The 17407-nt window shown below is 51.1% G+C and overlaps 2 protein-coding genes across 2 annotated transcripts in view; one reads left to right on the top strand and one right to left on the bottom strand.

Moving 5' to 3' along the window:
• The first annotated feature begins 336 nt into the window (after positions 1–336).
• Ucp2 (uncoupling protein 2 (mitochondrial, proton carrier)) lies at positions 337–8342 on the top strand. The gene is made up of 8 exons (XM_013014182.1): positions 337–466; positions 1218–1380; positions 4224–4445; positions 4819–5029; positions 6419–6613; positions 6696–6797; positions 7449–7629; positions 7925–8342. Exons 3-8 carry the CDS (start codon positions 4320–4322, stop codon positions 8037–8039), a joined length of 930 nt encoding a protein of 309 aa, XP_012869636.1. The 5' UTR covers positions 337–466; positions 1218–1380; positions 4224–4319; the 3' UTR covers positions 8040–8342.
• A 4260-nt stretch (positions 8343–12602) lies between these two features.
• Dnajb13 (DnaJ (Hsp40) homolog, subfamily B, member 13) overlaps positions 12603–17407 on the bottom strand; it is a 16537-nt gene continuing 11732 nt past the window's right edge. The window contains exons 4-7 of the mRNA XM_013013963.1: positions 16557–16720; positions 14966–15079; positions 13746–13822; positions 12603–12834 (exon numbers count right to left, since the gene is read on the bottom strand). Coding sequence (XP_012869417.1) covers positions 12681–12834; positions 13746–13822; positions 14966–15079; positions 16557–16720 — 509 coding nt within the window. The 3' untranslated portion in view covers positions 12603–12680. The remainder of the gene's footprint in view (positions 12835–13745; positions 13823–14965; positions 15080–16556; positions 16721–17407) is intronic.

Raw genomic sequence — 17407 nt, 5'->3', positions numbered from 1 at the left:
CCCATCCAGCCTCCGGGCCACCGTGACAGGGCGGCCTGGGGCGTCTCGACCTGGTCACGGATTGCTTCTTTCCGGCCATCGGTCGGCCTATTCTCACAGTGAGGATGGCGGGCCAGGGAGGGGGAGGGAGGTGATGTCCTTCGAGGGGTACAAAGGGGTCAATGCGGAAATGGAAGTGGAAGAAGGCGCGGAGACAGCTCTAGACGCGCGGGTCCGTGCGCAGAGGCGGCTTCCTGACTCCCTAGGCCTTCGCAGCAGGTGGGCCCCGCCCCTTCCGAGGCCACACCCATATGTGCCACGCCCATTCCGTAGGCCACGCCTCCCGAGGACTGCGTCCCGCTTCTGCCTGTCCCCACTCCACTTCTAGTCCCGCCCGTGGTGCCTGCGGATCTAGTACTGTCGGTGTCTCCTTCCCGCGCCCGCCGACTGACAGCTGCTGGCACTCGTGTGTTCTCCCTGCGGTCCGGTGAGCCCAGCCCCAGCCCAGTGCGCGCCACACTTGCTCCCCGCCCGCTGTGCCCCTCTGTGTGGACTCAAGCGCTTCTGCCTTTTTAGAATTTCTCTTCCCTCCTCCTACACTGATTGTGTTTGTCTTCTGTTCGCTTGGTCTTTGCGTTCTCTCTCCTCCTATCCTTTTACTAACTCCCTGGTGTTCACTCCTCAACTCGCGTTTAGGTGGCTGCAACTTACCCTTTTGCTCCTTTCTCTTGGCCTGCCTCGGGTGGGGCTTCCTGCAAGTCAGAGGATCAGAATGAGAGACCCCACGTGGTGGCTCCAGGCCATAGGCCCTGATGCCTTTTCTGAGGCTGTTTCCTCCCAAAGGAGTTGGTGAGCTTCTCCATCTGCCCAGCCTGCATCCAGCCCCGCCAACCTCCTCACAGCCCTAGTTTGGGCACTAGCCAACTCAGAGACTGTCTATTGACCGACCCCCCCCCTCCGGGCCAACACCCACACTCTGCAATCTGCTGAATGCTTAGAGGATGTTTATTTAGAGGACTATCAGAAAAGCAGAAACCTGGAGGGAGCCAACGTGTGATATTAAGTGGACTGGAGAGGAAAGACTCCAAAGATAATGCACACACAATTAGTCCTTGACTGTTTATAGTGACATAGTTAAGGGCCTCGCAGAATTATGTGTTCTTTCCTTGCTGGAGTGTGTTCCTTCATGGTAGATTCTCTTTTTTAAACTCTGCTCCTTTGTTTTCTTTCACCTACAGAACACATAGTATGACCTTTAGGTGTTTCGTCTCCTGGCCTTCATTTTCTATGGAAAATCAAGGGGATCGGGCCATGATAGCCACTGGCAATTTTGAAGAATGGGACGCTTTTAGAGAAGCTTGATCTTGGAAGGCCTCACAGCGTGAGACCTTACAAAGCCAGGTAAGAATCCGGACTGAGGGAGTTGGCTCCTCCCAGCCCCTCAGAGCTGTGATATTGGAGGCTGGGATCCTCAAGACAATAGCAAAAACGTCTACCACCATCTCCCCAGTTCACTAAGCGCTATCATCACTATCATCATTTCTGGTTTCCTTCCACCCTTCAGCCAACCCTGACAACGATGGTGATCTCTGTTGTATATAGGAGGATCTGGGGCACATTGATTGCTTCCAGGTCACCCTGGGACTCAGCAGCAGACCTAGGATAGGTACCTATGGTTATAACTTTTTTTTTTTTTTTTTTGTCGGTCATGGCTCTAGGCTTGGGCGCTATCCCTACGCTTTTTAGCTCAAGGCAAGCGCTCTACCGCTTGAGCCACAGCACCACTTCCGGTTTTCTGGTGGTTAATTGGAGATAAGAGTCTCATGGTCTTTTCTGCCCAGGCTGGCTTTGAACCGTGATCCTCAGATCTCAGCCTCCTCAGTAGCTAGGATTACAGGTGTGAGCCACCGGTGCCCAGCTATGGTTATAACTTAATATTATTGACTCCAGCTTTTGGCTTTCCCTAGAACTGAGATTACTTTTTGAGCTCTGAAATTGGTTATTTTCCTGGGACTATCAAATATAATTAAGTTTCTAGGCTTGTCTTAAGCATGGGTGACCTTTGTCCCCATAACCACCCCTCTGAAGGACCTGACATTAGACAACCCCAAGGCAACTTTTTTTTTTTTTTGGTCGGTCATGGGGCTTGAACTCTGGGCCTGGGCGCTGTCCCTCAGCTCTTCAGCTCAAGGCAAGCGCTCTACCACTTGAGCTACAGCGCCATTTCCAGTTTTTTTTCTAGTGGTTTATTGGAGATAGGAGTCTCACGGTCTTTCCTGCCCGGGCTGGCTTTGAACCATGATCCTCAGATCTCAGCCTCCTGAGTAGCTAGGATTACAGGCGTGAGCCACCAGCGCCCGGCTCCAAGACAACTTTTACAATGGCAGCTGAGCCTCTGTCTTTGTGGGCAGCAGCAGGGTCTCTGTCTTCTCTGACCTTTCCACTCAATCTGGCTCAAGTTCAGGCAAGTGATTGACTCAGGCCACCGTATCTCCTATCTAGAGAAGAGATACCAGTTGCCTGAATTCAGTGATATAAAGAAACTTCCCTTGTGAAAGGTACTGTCTGTACCTGGTTCCGAGAAAACCGCAGGAAAGAAATAAGGAGTTGGGCAACAGTACAAAACAAACAGTTTTAGCTTTGGAGTGTGTGGACGTGGCTCTAAGTTCCTTATACTAACACAGAAGTAAGAACAGTGTCCCCAAAGAGCTGCTATGAGGATCAATACAGGACCTGGACAGTGGGGTGAGGCAACCTGCAGAGCCCCTATGGTGGAAGGGGTGTCAGGATGGAACCCAGGGAGTGTGGGAGCATCGGTTATCCACCATTCTGCCCCCCAAGCACTAGTTTCACCAAGCCTCCTGGGGGCCAGGCTCAGGGAAACATGAGCTGTTGCTATGGTGAGGTGATCTTGATGTCCTGTTTGCCCAAGAGACAAGGGTGGGAGGGAGGTGGGAGGGTTGGAGTTCCCAGGAGGAAGAAGCAGGAGTGAATTGTTCATTTCCATGGTTCTCTGTGTTCACATGTAACTCCCACCACATCCTCCCTCCCTCAGCCAGTGTTTTCCTCTTGAGCCCCAGCAACAGCCACAGCCAATCAACTGGGCCCAGAGCAGCTGCTCCTATGAAATCAGAGAAGTGAACTCAGGGGAAATAGAAGCAGGTCACCCTCCTCCACTGGGGTGCTGGGCTCACTTCCTCCTGAGTTGCAGTGGAGGAGGGTGTTCCAACTCAGATACCAAATGGAGTCTTTGGGCCTTGTGTGGTAGTATACACCTGTAAGCATGGAAGTGGAGTCAGGAAGATCTCATGTTAGAAGTCAACTTGGGTTTCATGGAGAGACCCTGTCAAACAAACGGACCCCCAAAGTACAACAAAATGAAACTTTAGGTTTCCTGCTTCTTTGTAACTCTGACTTGTACCTCCCATCTCTTTTTAAAAAAAAAAAATGCAGATTGTCTAGGAAACTGGCCTTCTGATAGGCCACGTTCTGATCCCCTCTTCCTTACTCCCAATGGAGTCAGATGCTTCCTCCTCTGTATTTAGAGAGGATCGCCTGCAAGCCCCAATGCAGCTAGAATCACCTGCCCACTCACCCCTGTGCCTAACAATAAGGCCTCTCAAGGGTGGATATTGTCCACTGTGACTCAGTGAACCAGTACCCAGCAGAGCAGACTTGAGAGAATGACTATAGGGCCTGCGTTGTATGGGGACTGGGAAGAGATTAAGTTAGTCACACATTGTCCCTTCCTTTTCTCCTCTTCAGTAATTCCTGATCCATCTGACTGCCTCCTGCTTAAAACCCGGGAAAGCCTGTAGGTCTTTGCCTGTCCAGCCTTGGTCTAGTAGAACTTTGTCCACTTCTGTCAGCCTTGAGGATCGACGTGCAGGGCAGGAACCTGGACCTCATCAGTGTAATCTCTGCCACAGTGGACCAGGGGCTATGTGGGTGGGGCAGCACTAAGATTGCCCTGATCCATACTTGCTGCAGTGAACCAGAGAAAGCCCTTCACAAATAATAAATAATAAATAACAATAGATAATATTAATAATAACATAATAAATAAATAACTCAGTGCAACTACTCCAGCGCCTTCTCAGGTCTCTCTTCAGCTTTCTCCTATGTTCCCTGCAGGGCCCATTTAGTCCTGCCTAAGGACTTGGTACTGCCAGGGTAAACAGGGGTGGTGATTAGGGGAAGCCTGGGGTGCTTTGGTTGATGCAGACTCTCTTCTTTTGGCTTAGATTCTGGCAGAGTTCCTGTATCTTGTCTTGCTGATTGAAGGTACCCCCTTCACCAATTTTTCTCCATCTCCTGGGAGGTAGAAGGAAATCAGAATCATGGTTGGGTTCAAGGCCACAGATGTGCCCCCTACTGCTGCTGTGAAGTTCCTGGGGGCCGGCACAGCTGCTTGCATAGCAGATCTCATCACCTTTCCTCTGGACACTGCTAAAGTCCGGCTGCAGGTGAGGATGAAGCCCAGAGTCTTGACGGAATCTAATCTGCTCCCTTCCCAGGAACACTGAGTCCCCAAGGGTCAGGACGGGGGTGATTTTGAGCATCAGAATGGTAGAAGACAGATAACCTACTTCTTCTTTTTTTTTTTTTTTTGTCGATTATGGGGCCTGAACTCTGGGCCTGGACACTGTCCCTCAGCTCTTCAGCTCAAGGATAACACTCTACCACTTGAGCTACAGCACCACTTCCAGGTTTTTTCTGCTTATGTGGTGCTGAGGAATCAAACCCAGGGCCTCATGCATGCAAGGCAAGCACTCTACCACTGAGCCACCTTCCCAGTCCCCTACTTATTCTTATAGCCATGCTGTTTTGGTCTTGCAGATCCAAGGAGAGAGTCAGGGGCCAGTGCGCACCATGGCCAGCACCCAGTACCGTGGCGTGCTGGGCACCATCCTGACCATGGTGCGTAACGAGGGGCCCTGCAGCCTCTACAATGGGTTGGTGGCCGGCCTGCAGCGCCAGATGAGCTTTGCCTCAGTCCGCATCGGTCTCTACGACTCCGTCAAGCAGTTCTACACCAAGGGCTCAGAGCGTGAGTGTGGACTGGGGCATGGACACCTTGGCCTGGGCCTAGCCAGTAGCCTTTTTCTTGATTGATGTTAGTTCATTTGGCCGAATAGCTTCTTTAGGTTCTAAGATCCTTAGGAGGATGAGAGAAATGGAGCAGGGGAAGAGATTCAATTCACCTCCTAACTTCTGAGCACCAGAGCTGTGCCAGGCTCTGAGCAGGCCATCTTCCCTTGGCAGCCCTTCTCACAAGGGCCTTAGGAGAAGGTGGCATTATCCTGGAGGATGACAAGAGACTGGAGGCTTGAAGTGAGGGAGAGACCTGGCCAAGGGCACAACTGGGAGGCAGAAATCACACTCTTGTGTCCAAGGCTGGTGTTCTTCCTCTTCTCTCTTTTGCTTTTTTTTTTAATGAGTTGTGGGACTTGAACTCAGGGCCTGGGTTCTTTCGCTTAAGGCTAGCACTCTGCTACTTTGAGCCACAGCTTCCCTTCCGGTTTTCTGGTGGTTAATTGGAGATAAGAGTGTCATAGACTTTCCTGCCCAGGCTGGCTTTGAACTGTGATCCTCAGATCTCAGCCTCCTGAGTAGCTAGGATTACAGGTGTGAGCCACCAGCACCTACCTCGACCACTTCTCTTTCTTAGCATGCCATGTTCACCCTCCCTCTATTTTGTACGTGAGGAAGCCAAGTACCTGAGCTAAAAGTTTGCCAGTCTTAGGAGTCCCAATACCTCAGAAAGCTATTTCTCTTAGCCTTGGATTTGTTAAACAGAAAGTTTCGTAGCTCTTGAGTAGGTTAAATGAACATGTTTTAGGAATGATATTGTCTGATGAGAGGATTTTCTTGTCCTGGGTGCTGGTACTGGGGCTTGAACTTAGAACCTGAGTTTTTTATTCAAGGCTGGCACTCTACCACTTGAGCCACAAGTCCACTTCTAGCTTTTTGCTGGTTAATTGGAGTTAAGAGTTTGATGAATGGCTTTGATTTATTTTATTTTATTTTTTTTTTGTCAGTCATGGGGCCTGAGCTCTGGGCCTGGGCGCTGTCCCTCAGCTCTTCAGCTCAAGGCTAGCACTCTACCACTTGAGCCATAGCTCCACTTCCAGTTTTTTTTTTTTTTTTTGCTTATGTGGTGCTGAGAAATCGAACTCAGGGCCTCATGCATGCAAGGCAAGTGCTCTACCACTAAGCCAGCTTCCAGCCCTGGCTTCGATTTTTGATCATTACATCTTAGCCTCCGAATAGCTAGGATCACAGGCATGATAAATCACCTAGATGATGCAAGGGTATTTTAGAGCAATAGCTGGTCTGGAGCCTATTTCTGCAAGATAGATGACAGTGATGTGGCAGTTTGAGTGAGTAAGAAAAGAAGTGTAAGCCTAGCTGGCCTCTGACTCCCGTGTGCCCACAGATGCCAGCATTGGGAGCCGCCTCCTGGCAGGCAGCACCACAGGGGCTCTGGCTGTCGCTGTGGCCCAGCCCACAGATGTGGTGAAGGTCCGCTTCCAAGCTCAGGCCCGGGCTGGAGGTGGCCGAAGGTACCAAAGCACCCTTGATGCCTACAAGACCATTGCTCGTGAGGAAGGGTTCCGGGGACTCTGGAAAGGTGGGTACCAAATGTCCCCTACATTCCCTACCTTCCCCTCCCCTATGGCCTGATCTCACACAGACCCTCTCTCCACCTGTAGGGACCTCTCCCAATGTTGCTCGCAATGCCATTGTCAACTGTGCTGAGCTGGTGACCTATGACCTCATCAAGGACACCCTCCTAAAGGCCAACCTCATGACAGGTGAGTTAAAGTTAATGAGGCAGGAAGGGATAGGGGGCTAGTTGTCTGAGTACCATATCTTTCCACCCTGCTTGCCCTTGGCTTAAAGAGATTGAGTCAGGTGCCCATGGCTTACATCTGTAATCCTAGCAACTCAAGAAGCTGAGATCTAAAGATCACAGTTTAAAGCCAGTCTAGGCAGGAAAGTACATGAGACTCTTATCTCCAATTAACCACCAAAAAGCCAGAAATAGAGCTATGGCACAAATGGTAGAACATTAGCCTTGACCAAAAAAAGCTTGAGAGACAGTAGCCCAGGCCACACACACACACACACACACACACAGAGAAATTGCTATATGGAGCTGTCCTGGGGCTTGAACTCAAGGCCTTATGCTTTTGTTCAGCTTGCTTTTTGCTCAAGGCTGGTGCTCTACCACTTGAGCCACAGCTCCACTTTTGCCTAAGTCCTAAGTCCACTTAGGACTTTTCTGCACTAGCTTGCTTCAAATCACAGCCCTCAGCTCTGAGTTAGAAATACAGGCATGGGCCAACCAGCACCTGGCAAGTCTCTGATACTTTAAAATAGGAGACTCATAGCTACTTACGCATTTTTTTTTTCCTTTGGATGGGTGGAAAATGCTGACTGCTTTGCCTTCTGCTTCTTGGCAGATGACCTCCCTTGCCATTTCACTTCCGCTTTTGGGGCGGGCTTCTGTACCACCGTCATCGCCTCCCCTGTTGATGTCGTCAAGACAAGATACATGAACTCTGCCTTGGGCCAGTACAGCAGCGCTGGCCACTGTGCCCTTACCATGCTCCAGAAGGAAGGGCCCCGAGCCTTCTATAAGGGGTGAGCTTCCCATTTCCCCCACCCCCAACTCCAGGCTTCCTGGTGGGGAGGAGTTACTTCCCAGAAGGACTATCATCTTGGTTTGTAGCTCTTAAAATGGGGACTCAATGCTGGGGGTTAGTTTTAGCAAGTGCTTAGCACCACAGGCCCTCAGTTCCATCCCTAGGACCATAGAACGGGAGGGGCATCTCAGAGAGGATTTTTGCTCCTAGCTGCACAGCTGTGAGTCTCAGAGTCCTGTGGTTGAAGACGGAGGTGCAAATGTCCCCTGTGACCTGTGTTTTGTCTCTCCTAGGTTCATGCCCTCCTTTCTCCGCTTGGGGTCCTGGAACGTGGTGATGTTCGTCACCTATGAGCAGCTGAAGCGGGCCCTCATGGTGGCCTACACTTCCAGGGAGGCGCCCTTTTGAGCCTCTCCTGCTGCTGACACAAAGCCACTGGCTTTGAATTCCACTCCACACAGGCCCTGCTTCCCATCTCCTTCTTCCTTTCCCTGTCTTCACCATGTCCCGTTCCCTCCCTCCCTCCCTCCCTCCCTCCTTCTCTCCCTCCCACACCTCTTTACTGGCTCAGTGCTGGTGGAGGTGACCCACATCTGATAGCTAGGAGACCTGAAGCCTCAATCCCTTGAAAAGTTCATCCTAAATCTTTATCCTGACCCCCCCCAGCCCAGCCCAGCTAGCCTGTCCCCCATAAAGCCAGCTCAACCTCGGTGTCTCCTCCCTCTCTTGTAGCTGTTGCCAGAGGTCTTGGTCCATGGGTCCTTTGGCACCTGGTGGGCAAGGGGGAAGCCACCTGGCTTGGGAAAGGGGTGTGTCCCACCATCCACTTCCAGCATCCAGTGTGGGCCCATGGATGCTGGTTCTTTCTCACTCTCCACCCAGGTTCTGGGCCGTGGTGCTGAGTTAGAGAGCAGCCCATTGAGACAACAGTGACTTTATTCTCCCTGTCCTTCCCTTGTGGGCCGGTTGTATTTTCACTCAATCAGTGAATGCTCCGTTCTCAGCTCTGTCATCTGCACTGAGAGCGCAGTTCCTCTAGAGGAACTTGGAATCCTCCATGCTATGGGTCTCCTTTGTTCCATTTTACAAATGGGAAACACCCAAAGTCCTAGACCTAGTGAGAACAAGGAAGGTCTGCTTCCCCAGCCTTGGCTCCTCAGTCATGTGTCAGCCCTGACTCAGCTTAGGGTAAATTTAGGTTGCAGGGCAAACACCAAATCTCTGCCTGAGGGTACTTCCTGTTGAGAGCCTCCCCTCTTGTAGGTACCCCCAAAGAGATGAGAATAAGTGAGAGTGTTGACTACACAGGGGTCTTAGCTGCTCTGTCCCGTCCTACCATCTGTGCCTAAAAGTAGATGGGCAGAGCTACTTCTGTTTCAAGGATTGGGGGATTGCCCGGGGCTGGTGGCTCATGCCTATAATCCTAGCTACTCAGTGCGGTTCAAAACCAGCCTGGGCAGGAAACTCTGTGAGACTCTTATCTCCAATTAACCACTAGAAAACCGGAAGTGGCGCTGTGGCTCAAGTGGTAGAGCTGAAGAGCTCAGGGACAGCACCCAGCCCCAGAGTTCAAGCCCCACAACTGGTCGTCTAGAGAAAAACCACACAATCAGCAGCTGAACTGGGAAGCCCTGGCTTCCTCTCATTGCTGGACACTCCCAGGGCCAGTACTGAGAGCCTAGCCCAGACCACAGGACCTCCCTCCCTCTTCTCTTTGCCTAAAGCAGTTGGTACCACTGCCAGTCCCTCCCCCTCCCTCCTCAGCCCATGAGTCAGAGTTGGAGGCTGCATCCACTAGTCCTTGGGCAGGAAGTCGCAGGACTATCCAGTGCACTTCCCAGTGTCTGAAAAACCCAGCTGAGACCTCAGACCCCATGAGGCTGCGAACCAGAGTGAGGCTGACAGGCAGCCCAGCCTAGGGCTCACTGCTGGGCTGAAGGGCTTTGGCATAAATGGAAACCTGGCCTCAGCCTTCAACCTTTACCCATGAGTCCCTGAGGCAGGCATTAGAGGTGCAGTTGGCTACCTGCAGGGGCAGGTAAACAGGCCAAGTGGTTTGTTTACCTGCTTTCATTAATTGGTCAGCTGGTTTATTCACCAGCTTTGGGTCTGAGACATGGATGGATACAGGCCACCTGAACTCATCACAGTTCTGGGCAAATCCCTGGAGTGAGAAGCTAAAAAGGTAGCAGGAATCTTTGGGAAATGTAGGGCTCAGGAACACCCACTGAATGGGCACCTGATACTCCCTGCTTTTCACTGACCACTGCAGTTAAAGCTTATGGAGGTTTGTCTTCAAGCCTGAGACAATCAGAGGCTACCAGGACAGCCAGAAATATCTATTATAGAGGAGGCCTAGAGTTCTAGAGCTTCACAGCACAGCCCTCTCACTCCTCATGGCTTGCTCTCAAAGGGGCAGTTACCATCACCCCCTCCACCTAGGCCCATCTCAGAGTACAGCATCCATCACTGTCAACTGCTTTCCCCACGAAGGGCTGGAATCAGTGTAAGAATGGGCCCAAGGCTCCCAGGGATTCTAAAGATGCACCTGACCCTATATTGAAGCACTTCCTAGAGTCTTGGCTCCATAGTCTATCTCAAGGTCTTTCTGCCGCTGCCTTCATGGTATTTAATGATCTTTGATAATGGCTGCAAAAGCTGGGAGCAGTGGTAGAGCCCTGTAGTCCTAGCTACTTGAGAAGCTGGGGCAAGTGCCTCAAGAGGCAAGCCCAAGGGTTTAGGGCCACCCAGGGCAACATAGCAATGAACTACTTAAGAAGAAAAATATCCAAGCACCAGTGGCTCACATTGGTCATTCTAGCTACGTGGGAAGCTAAGAATTGGATAGTGGAAGTTCAGGGCCAATCCAGGCAGAATAGTTTTGGGGACCTCCTTCTTGACCTCTAACTGGATGCAGTAGTGAGTGCCTCTCATGCCAAGCTACGTGGAAGGCTGAGATTGGGAGGATCATGGTACCTGGCCAGTCTAGGAGAGAAGTCAGAGACTCCATCACCACAGGGGAAAATGGAACTCGCGTGATCCCAATGGCAAAGGGAAGCCTAAAACTGGATCATAGCTCCAGCCTGGGCTTGGGCCTGGGTGAGAGGCAAGACCCTATACTAAAAATAATTGGTGAAAAACAAGGCTAAAGAAATGACACAGCAGTAAAGCACCAGGAAGGAAGGAAGGGAAGCTGGGCCCTGTTATCCTAGTTACTCCAAAAGCAGACATCAGGAGGAACATGGTTGAAGGCCAACCAGAAAAGTGAGGCCCTCATCTCAACCAACAAGCAGTTGGGCAAAGTTGGCTGGCTCAGGCATCCCAGCTCCATGGAAGCATCCAGGTTGTCTTGGGCAAAAAGTGAGACCCTATTTACAAAAAAAACTATAAAAAGGGTTGGGACCATGGTGATAGAGACTTTGCCTAGCAAGTAAGGGGCCATGAGTTCAAACCCCAGTACCATAAAAACAAAGAGGAAACACTTAAGCTACTACTATGGTGTTAACGAAGGGTGGGATTCTAAACAAATGTGTCCCATATGGAAAGGGGGGGGAAGGAGGGCTGTCTCAGAACCTCTATTGACTCTTGGAAGCACGTGTGAAACCCACAGGCTACATGAGTAGCAATGCAGAACCCCTTCCCCCAAATCTAAGCCTGAATTCACCACCAGGAGTCGCACTAGCATCACCATGGTAACAGGGTCTGAGCTCTGCTTGGCTGACCAGATGGGGCAGTAACTGGTTCAAGAAGGTAGTGATGGGGGGAGGGGGGGGGCAGAACTGGTTGGGAAGGTGGCTCAGTGGTAGAGTACTTGTCTTGCAGGCATGAAGCCCTGGGTTCAATTCCTCAGTACTACATAAATAGAAAAGGCTGGAAGTGGCACTGTGGCTCAGGTGGTAGAGCACTAGCTTTAAGCAAAGGAAGCTCAGGGATAGTGCCCAGGCCCTAAGTTCCAGGACTGACAAAAAAAGAAGAAGAAGAAGAACTGTGTTCTCCGTGTGCCTCTAACAGAAGCTATTGCATCTGTAGGAAGTGGTCTTAGGTTCTAATGACAGCTTTGCCATAGGGAACTACTGGCGTTCTTTTGTACTACGATCCTCAGATGTCAGCCTCCTGAGTAGCTAGGACCATAGCCGTGAGCAACCAGCACCCAGCTTCCCTACTAGCTTTCTTTTCTTGTCTCCATAATGGGACACATCGTATTCCAGCAACTGTCCCCCTCTAAAGATCTTGTGTCCCAAGCTGGGTACCAGTGTCTCTTGCCTGTAATCCTACTCAGGAGGCTGACATCTGAGGATCCCTAGTTGAAGCCAGCTACAACAGCAAAGTCCATGAAACTCATATGTAATTAACCAGGAAAAAAAAAAAGCCAGAAGTGGAGTTATGGCTCAGGTGGTAGAGATCCAGCTTGAGTAATAAGGCTAAGGGACAGTGCCCAGGCCCTGAGTTCAAGCCCCAGTACCAGCATGCAGACAGGCAGACACACACACACACACGAGCAAGCATGCATTCCAAAATGTCAGAGTAGAGCTGAGACCCTGAGACCATACAGCCCTGTCCCTCCCCTCCCCACTCCCAGCTACCAAGGTGGGAGGAAGACAAAAGCTCTGAATTCTCAAGCTGAATCCTCAAGCACTGAATCCTGAATGCTCAAGCAAAGCCAAACTAGGAATTCTAGAACCCAGCATGAGGCTCCTGCCTGACACATATTCTGGGGCCTAGCTGAGGATAGGAAATACTTTTTTTTTTTTTTTCCCACCAGTCCTGGGGCTTAAACTCAGGGCCTGGGCCCTGTCCCTGAGCTTTGGTGCTCAAGGCTAGCACTCTACCACTTGAGTCACAGCGCCACTTCCACCTTTTTCTGTTTATGTGGTGCTGAAGAATCGAACCCAGGGCTTCATACACACTAGGCAAGCCCTCTACCACTGAGCCACATTCCCAGCCCAGGAAATAAATCTTTATTGTGTCAGCTGAAGGCTCTGTGCCATCCCCCACCCCTACCCCCTATGTCACATGTGCAGAGGCTGCAGAGCAGTGAGGCTCCCGGAGTTAGGTCAGCAATGCCTGGCGCAGCATCTGCTTCTTCTGCGGTGTGAGGCGGGTGGGGAACTGGATGTCAAAGAAGATGTACAGGTCCCCCTTCTTGGTGGGGTCCTCCGGCAATGGCATCCCTTCATCTGGCACCTTCTTGAAGTACTTGGGACTGGGGAGGGAGAGGGAAAGAAGGGAGCTTAGAGGGTCCCCTGCAGTGGTCCCAAGAGGTCCATACCACTCCCACATGTAGAAATGGTTGGGCCCTCTGAGTCACCATGGGCCTGCTCTCATCTCATCCCCAGAAATGGGGAGAATGGCAGGGAGGACTGACTGGTCCAGACAGCATGCTTCCTGCATACATGACTCACAGCTTCCATTGGAAGGGCCAGGGATCTTGTTTTAGAGATGGACAACAGGGCAAATCCTGGGGTGCAGGTAGAGATGATGAGCAACCTTTTCTACCCAAGGGGCCTTTCTTTTTGTTGTTGTTCTAGTACTGGGGCTTAACTCGGGGCCTCATGCTCTCAACTGGCTTTTCTGCTCAAGACTGGCACTCTACCACGTAAGCCATACATCCACTTCCAGCTTTTTGCCAATTGATTGGAAATTAAGTCTTGAGGATTTATCTACCCAGGCTGAATTTGAACCAGGCTCTTCAGATCTCAGCCTCCTGAGTAGCTAAGAATGCAGGCAGGTACCACCAGTGTGGAGCAAAGGACCTTTGTTTCAAAAGGACTTAGGAGAGGTGACGGGGGACTCCAGTGAATTCCTCTAATTTCTCCTACCCTTTAATTGAGGGTAAGAGAAAACAGGAATTGCCCCCACTTTGGGGAGCTCGAGCCTCTACTATGCTTTATGCAAATTAGAAATAAGGTATTCTTTTCTTCCAGGTGCATGAAGTTGGCACTTTGGCCAGGGTGGGGGTGGATTTCTTCTTCTCTCGCCCTCTCAGAAGATGATCCTTGAGCTAGGGACAGCCTGTACAACTATACAAGGCAGACCTGTCTCACATTACTGCCTTACATTCCAGGCCAGCCCTTCTAGTGGCTCCTGGAGCTCAGGGCAAACAGACAGACTTACTGGATGATGTCATTGATAGGGATGTTGAGCAGACGGTCATCCAAGGTCTTTACCTCCACGGTGCAGCAGGTAAGAGCCTGGGGAAGTTAGTATCGAATAAGAGTGGGGAGAGTCACCACAACCATCGTGTGTGTCTGTGTGTGTGTGTGTGTGTGTGTGTGTGTGTGTGTGTGTGTGTGTATGTATGTACTGGGGCTTAAACTCAGAGCCTAAGCACTGTCCCTGAGCTTGTGCTCAAGACTAGAGCTCTACCACTTGAACCACAGCTCCACTTCCAGTTTTCTGGTGGTTAATTAGAGATAACTATCTTGCAGACTTTCATGTCCAGGCTGGCTTTTAATTGTGATGCTCAGATCTCAGCCTCCTGAGTAGCTAGGATTACAGGTGTGACTCAATAGCACCTGGCTCTTGTGAGACTATTTGGAGCCAACCCCTGAGTTTGGAACCAGGGAGACAGAGGCTGCTTGAGAACTGAGTGAATAAGCCCAGGGCTGTTACCTGCCCTCAAGTTTTTGTCTTGTTTAATTTTGTTTGTTTGTTTTTGCCAGTCCTAGGGCTTGAACTCAGGGTCTGGGCATTGTCCCTGAGCTACTTTTGCTCAAGGCTAGCACTCTACCACGTGAGACATAGTGCCACTTCTGGCTTTTTCTATGTGGTAGTGAGGAATTGAACCCAGGGCTTCATGCATGCTAGGCAAGCACTCTACCACATTCCCAGCCCTCTCAAGGAGTTTGAGGTGTGGAAAGCCACTCTGATGGGGATAGAGTACAGGGTCTTACTACAAATAGGAAAGGCAGGAGTGGGGTGGGGGCTCTGGGAGGCAAGGAGGGCCCTCATCCTGCTGGAGTGGGAAGGAGGGCTGCACCGTGGTGGCGCTGGTGAGGAGGACCTCCAAAGGCAAGGTGGGTAACAGCATTATCAGAAGATCCCCAGCAGGAACAGAGAACAAGGAGTGGAAACACCTGGCCCAGACAAGGGTGCTCAGTGTACCCTGATTGGAAAAATGCCTGGCCCAGACAGGGGTGCTCAGCGCACCCTGATGAATGAGCAGAGGGCACAGAGGGACCAACAGTAGAGATAAAGGAGAGACAAATCTGGAAGGTGGGAGACTGTGGCTGGTGGCCAGTGGCTGGGGGAGGGGAGGCAAAGTCTAGGTTATTGTAGGTGGTGCAGGCGGGACCCCACCCCCCCACCCCAGGCCCTGCATGGCGCCCACTCACCTTGCCCAAAGGGATGGGGTTCACAAAGAAGAGGTTGTCATTCTCCCTGCGGAAGCGAGGGTGCAGCTTCTCCTTTACTATGAAGATGATGTCGGCTGGGATGATGTTGGGGCCCTGGGCAGGGGAGGCCAAGGGGCAACAAGGACTCATTGGCTGTGTGACTTTGGCCAAATTCCTGCCTCTACTTGTCTCCATGGCTTCATCTGCACAATGGGGAGATTAGACGGGGTTTTCTGCAAGGGCCATTTCCATGTGACCCAGAGCCCCTGACTCCCCAGGAAATACCCAAAGAGATCAACTCGGTGGAGGGAGGGGTTTCCCCCAGCAGCAGTGAGCTGGGTGTCAGACCACCACCTCAAGTCTCAACCACCTCAAGTCTCGGCTCTGTTAGCAACTCACAGGTGACACCCCTCACCTGAGCTTTACTCAGGCATTGAAGCTGCTGGGGTCCCCTGTGGAAGAGACAGAGAAGTCCCTCTCCCCAGTGATGGGGGAGACAGGCCCACAGTGATTGCTTGGCTGAGATGCTGCTAGCCCAGCTCAGGGTAGGCTAACCAAAGTAGGAAACACGGAAGCTGCTTGAAGAGCATGCTTATTTGTTATTTTGAAAAAGTCTCAGGGCTGGGGATGTGGCTTAGTGGTAGAATACTTGTCTAGCACGCATGAAGTGCTGGGTTTGATTCCTCAGTACCACACAAATTGAAAAAGCTGGAAGTGGCACTGTGGCTCAAGTGGTAGAGCACTAGCCTTGAGTAAAAGAAGCTCAGGAACAGTGCCCAGGCCCTGAATTCAAGCCTCAGGACTGGCAAAAAAGAAAAAGATTCAAATGCTAAAGGATTCAGCATCCCTAGGACAATAATTTTGTATTTCTATTTAAGTAAGTATTTAAAGTTATTCCTACAGAAGTTCTAAAGAGTTCCTACAATTGGACTTTATTCAACAAACCCTGGAACAAATCAGGACAAGCACTGGAGGGAAGACTGCAGTCACCATTCAGCTCTTGTGCTCCTGTCTTGGGCAAGTCCCTCTGTCTCTGGGCCTCAGTTTCCCACTTGAGGTAACCCTATTTCCCGTGTGTGTGTGTGTGTGTGTGTGTGTGTGTGTGCGCGCGCGCCAGACCTGGGGCTTGAACTTAGGGCCTGAACACTTTTCCTGAGCTTTTGTGCTCAAGGCTAGCACTCTACCACTTGAGCCACAGTTCTACTTGTGGCTTTTTCTATTCTTTCTTTCTTCCTTCCTTTCTTTCTTTCTTTTCTTTTTCTTTCTCTCTCTCTCTTTCTCTTTTTCCTTCCTTCCTTCCTTTCGTGGGTAATTGGAGATAAGAGTCTCATGGATTCTCCTGCCCTGGCTAGCTTTGAGCTTCCATCCTCAGATCTCGGTATCCTGAGTAGCTAAGATTACGGGCATGAGCCATTGGCATCTAGCTATTATTTGTTAGTGGAGTGGTAAACTCTACTGACAGCAGCACAGTGAGGCTGTGTGTCTGGGGACCTCAGGGATCATCTCATCCTACCAGACCAGAGTTCACAGGAGCAGAAAAAGCATTTCCTCCTTTCCCTTCCATCTACCCACCACAGCTTCTCTTCCTCACCTGGTCCCCTTCCTTCTCAAAGGTGATTCGTGTGCCCTGCCTCCAGCCAGGCTTCACATCAATTGTCAGGATCTTGTCCTTGATGGTAGAGGAGTACTTATCCTCGTTTAGCACCTGCAGTGAAAGGGAGGATGGTGCTTTGCTTGGACTTCCATGAGCCTCCTCTGCCCATGGGAAAGATGCTCAGGATTGCATTGCTCCTCTAGCAATAGGACCTGCCCGAGCCAGCCCATGCCCATTCTATGTCACTGAATGGCAAGACGTGTCCTCAGACACCAAGACAGTTACCAGGAGTGGATTAAACCCACCCCGCCAGCCCTGGCCATTAACAGAGATGCAGTTCCTACCTCCAAATCTCAGAGGCCTGGCTCTGGGCCAGGGGTAGGATCTTTTTACCCCAGAGAGAGAAAGAACAGGGAAGCTAATGGATCTCAGCTTTGCCCAAAGCAGCCCCTTCCCAATCACAGGTGCCCATGTATGGGTAGTATCTGTGAATGGTGTGGCTATAATCTCTGCTGGTGAAGAAGAGGGGGATGGGTAGAGAGCTGGACATGGGACAGCAACAAGCCAAGGACTGTACGGCACATAGGGTCTTTTTCAACCTTATGAATTATCCTCCAGCCCACCCTCCAAGCCAACACACCTGCCACTTGCTCATGAAGCACACACAGTAAAGAAAGCCTGGAGCAGCCGGGCGCTGGTGGCTCACGCCTGTAATCCTAGCTACTCAGGAGGCTGAGATCTGAGGATTGCGGTTCAAAGCCAGCCCGGGCAGGAGAGACCCTGAGACTCCTATCTCCAATAAACCACCAGAAAACCGGAAGTGGCGCTGTAGCTCAAGTGGTAGAGCG

Source organism: Dipodomys ordii, unplaced genomic scaffold (assembly GCF_000151885.1).
Source record: "Dipodomys ordii isolate 6190 unplaced genomic scaffold, Dord_2.0 Scaffold22, whole genome shotgun sequence".
NCBI lineage: Eukaryota > Metazoa > Chordata > Mammalia > Rodentia > Heteromyidae > Dipodomys > Dipodomys ordii.
The sequence above is the reverse complement of the archived record's forward strand: the minus strand, read 5'-3'. Positions and strand labels throughout refer to the sequence as shown.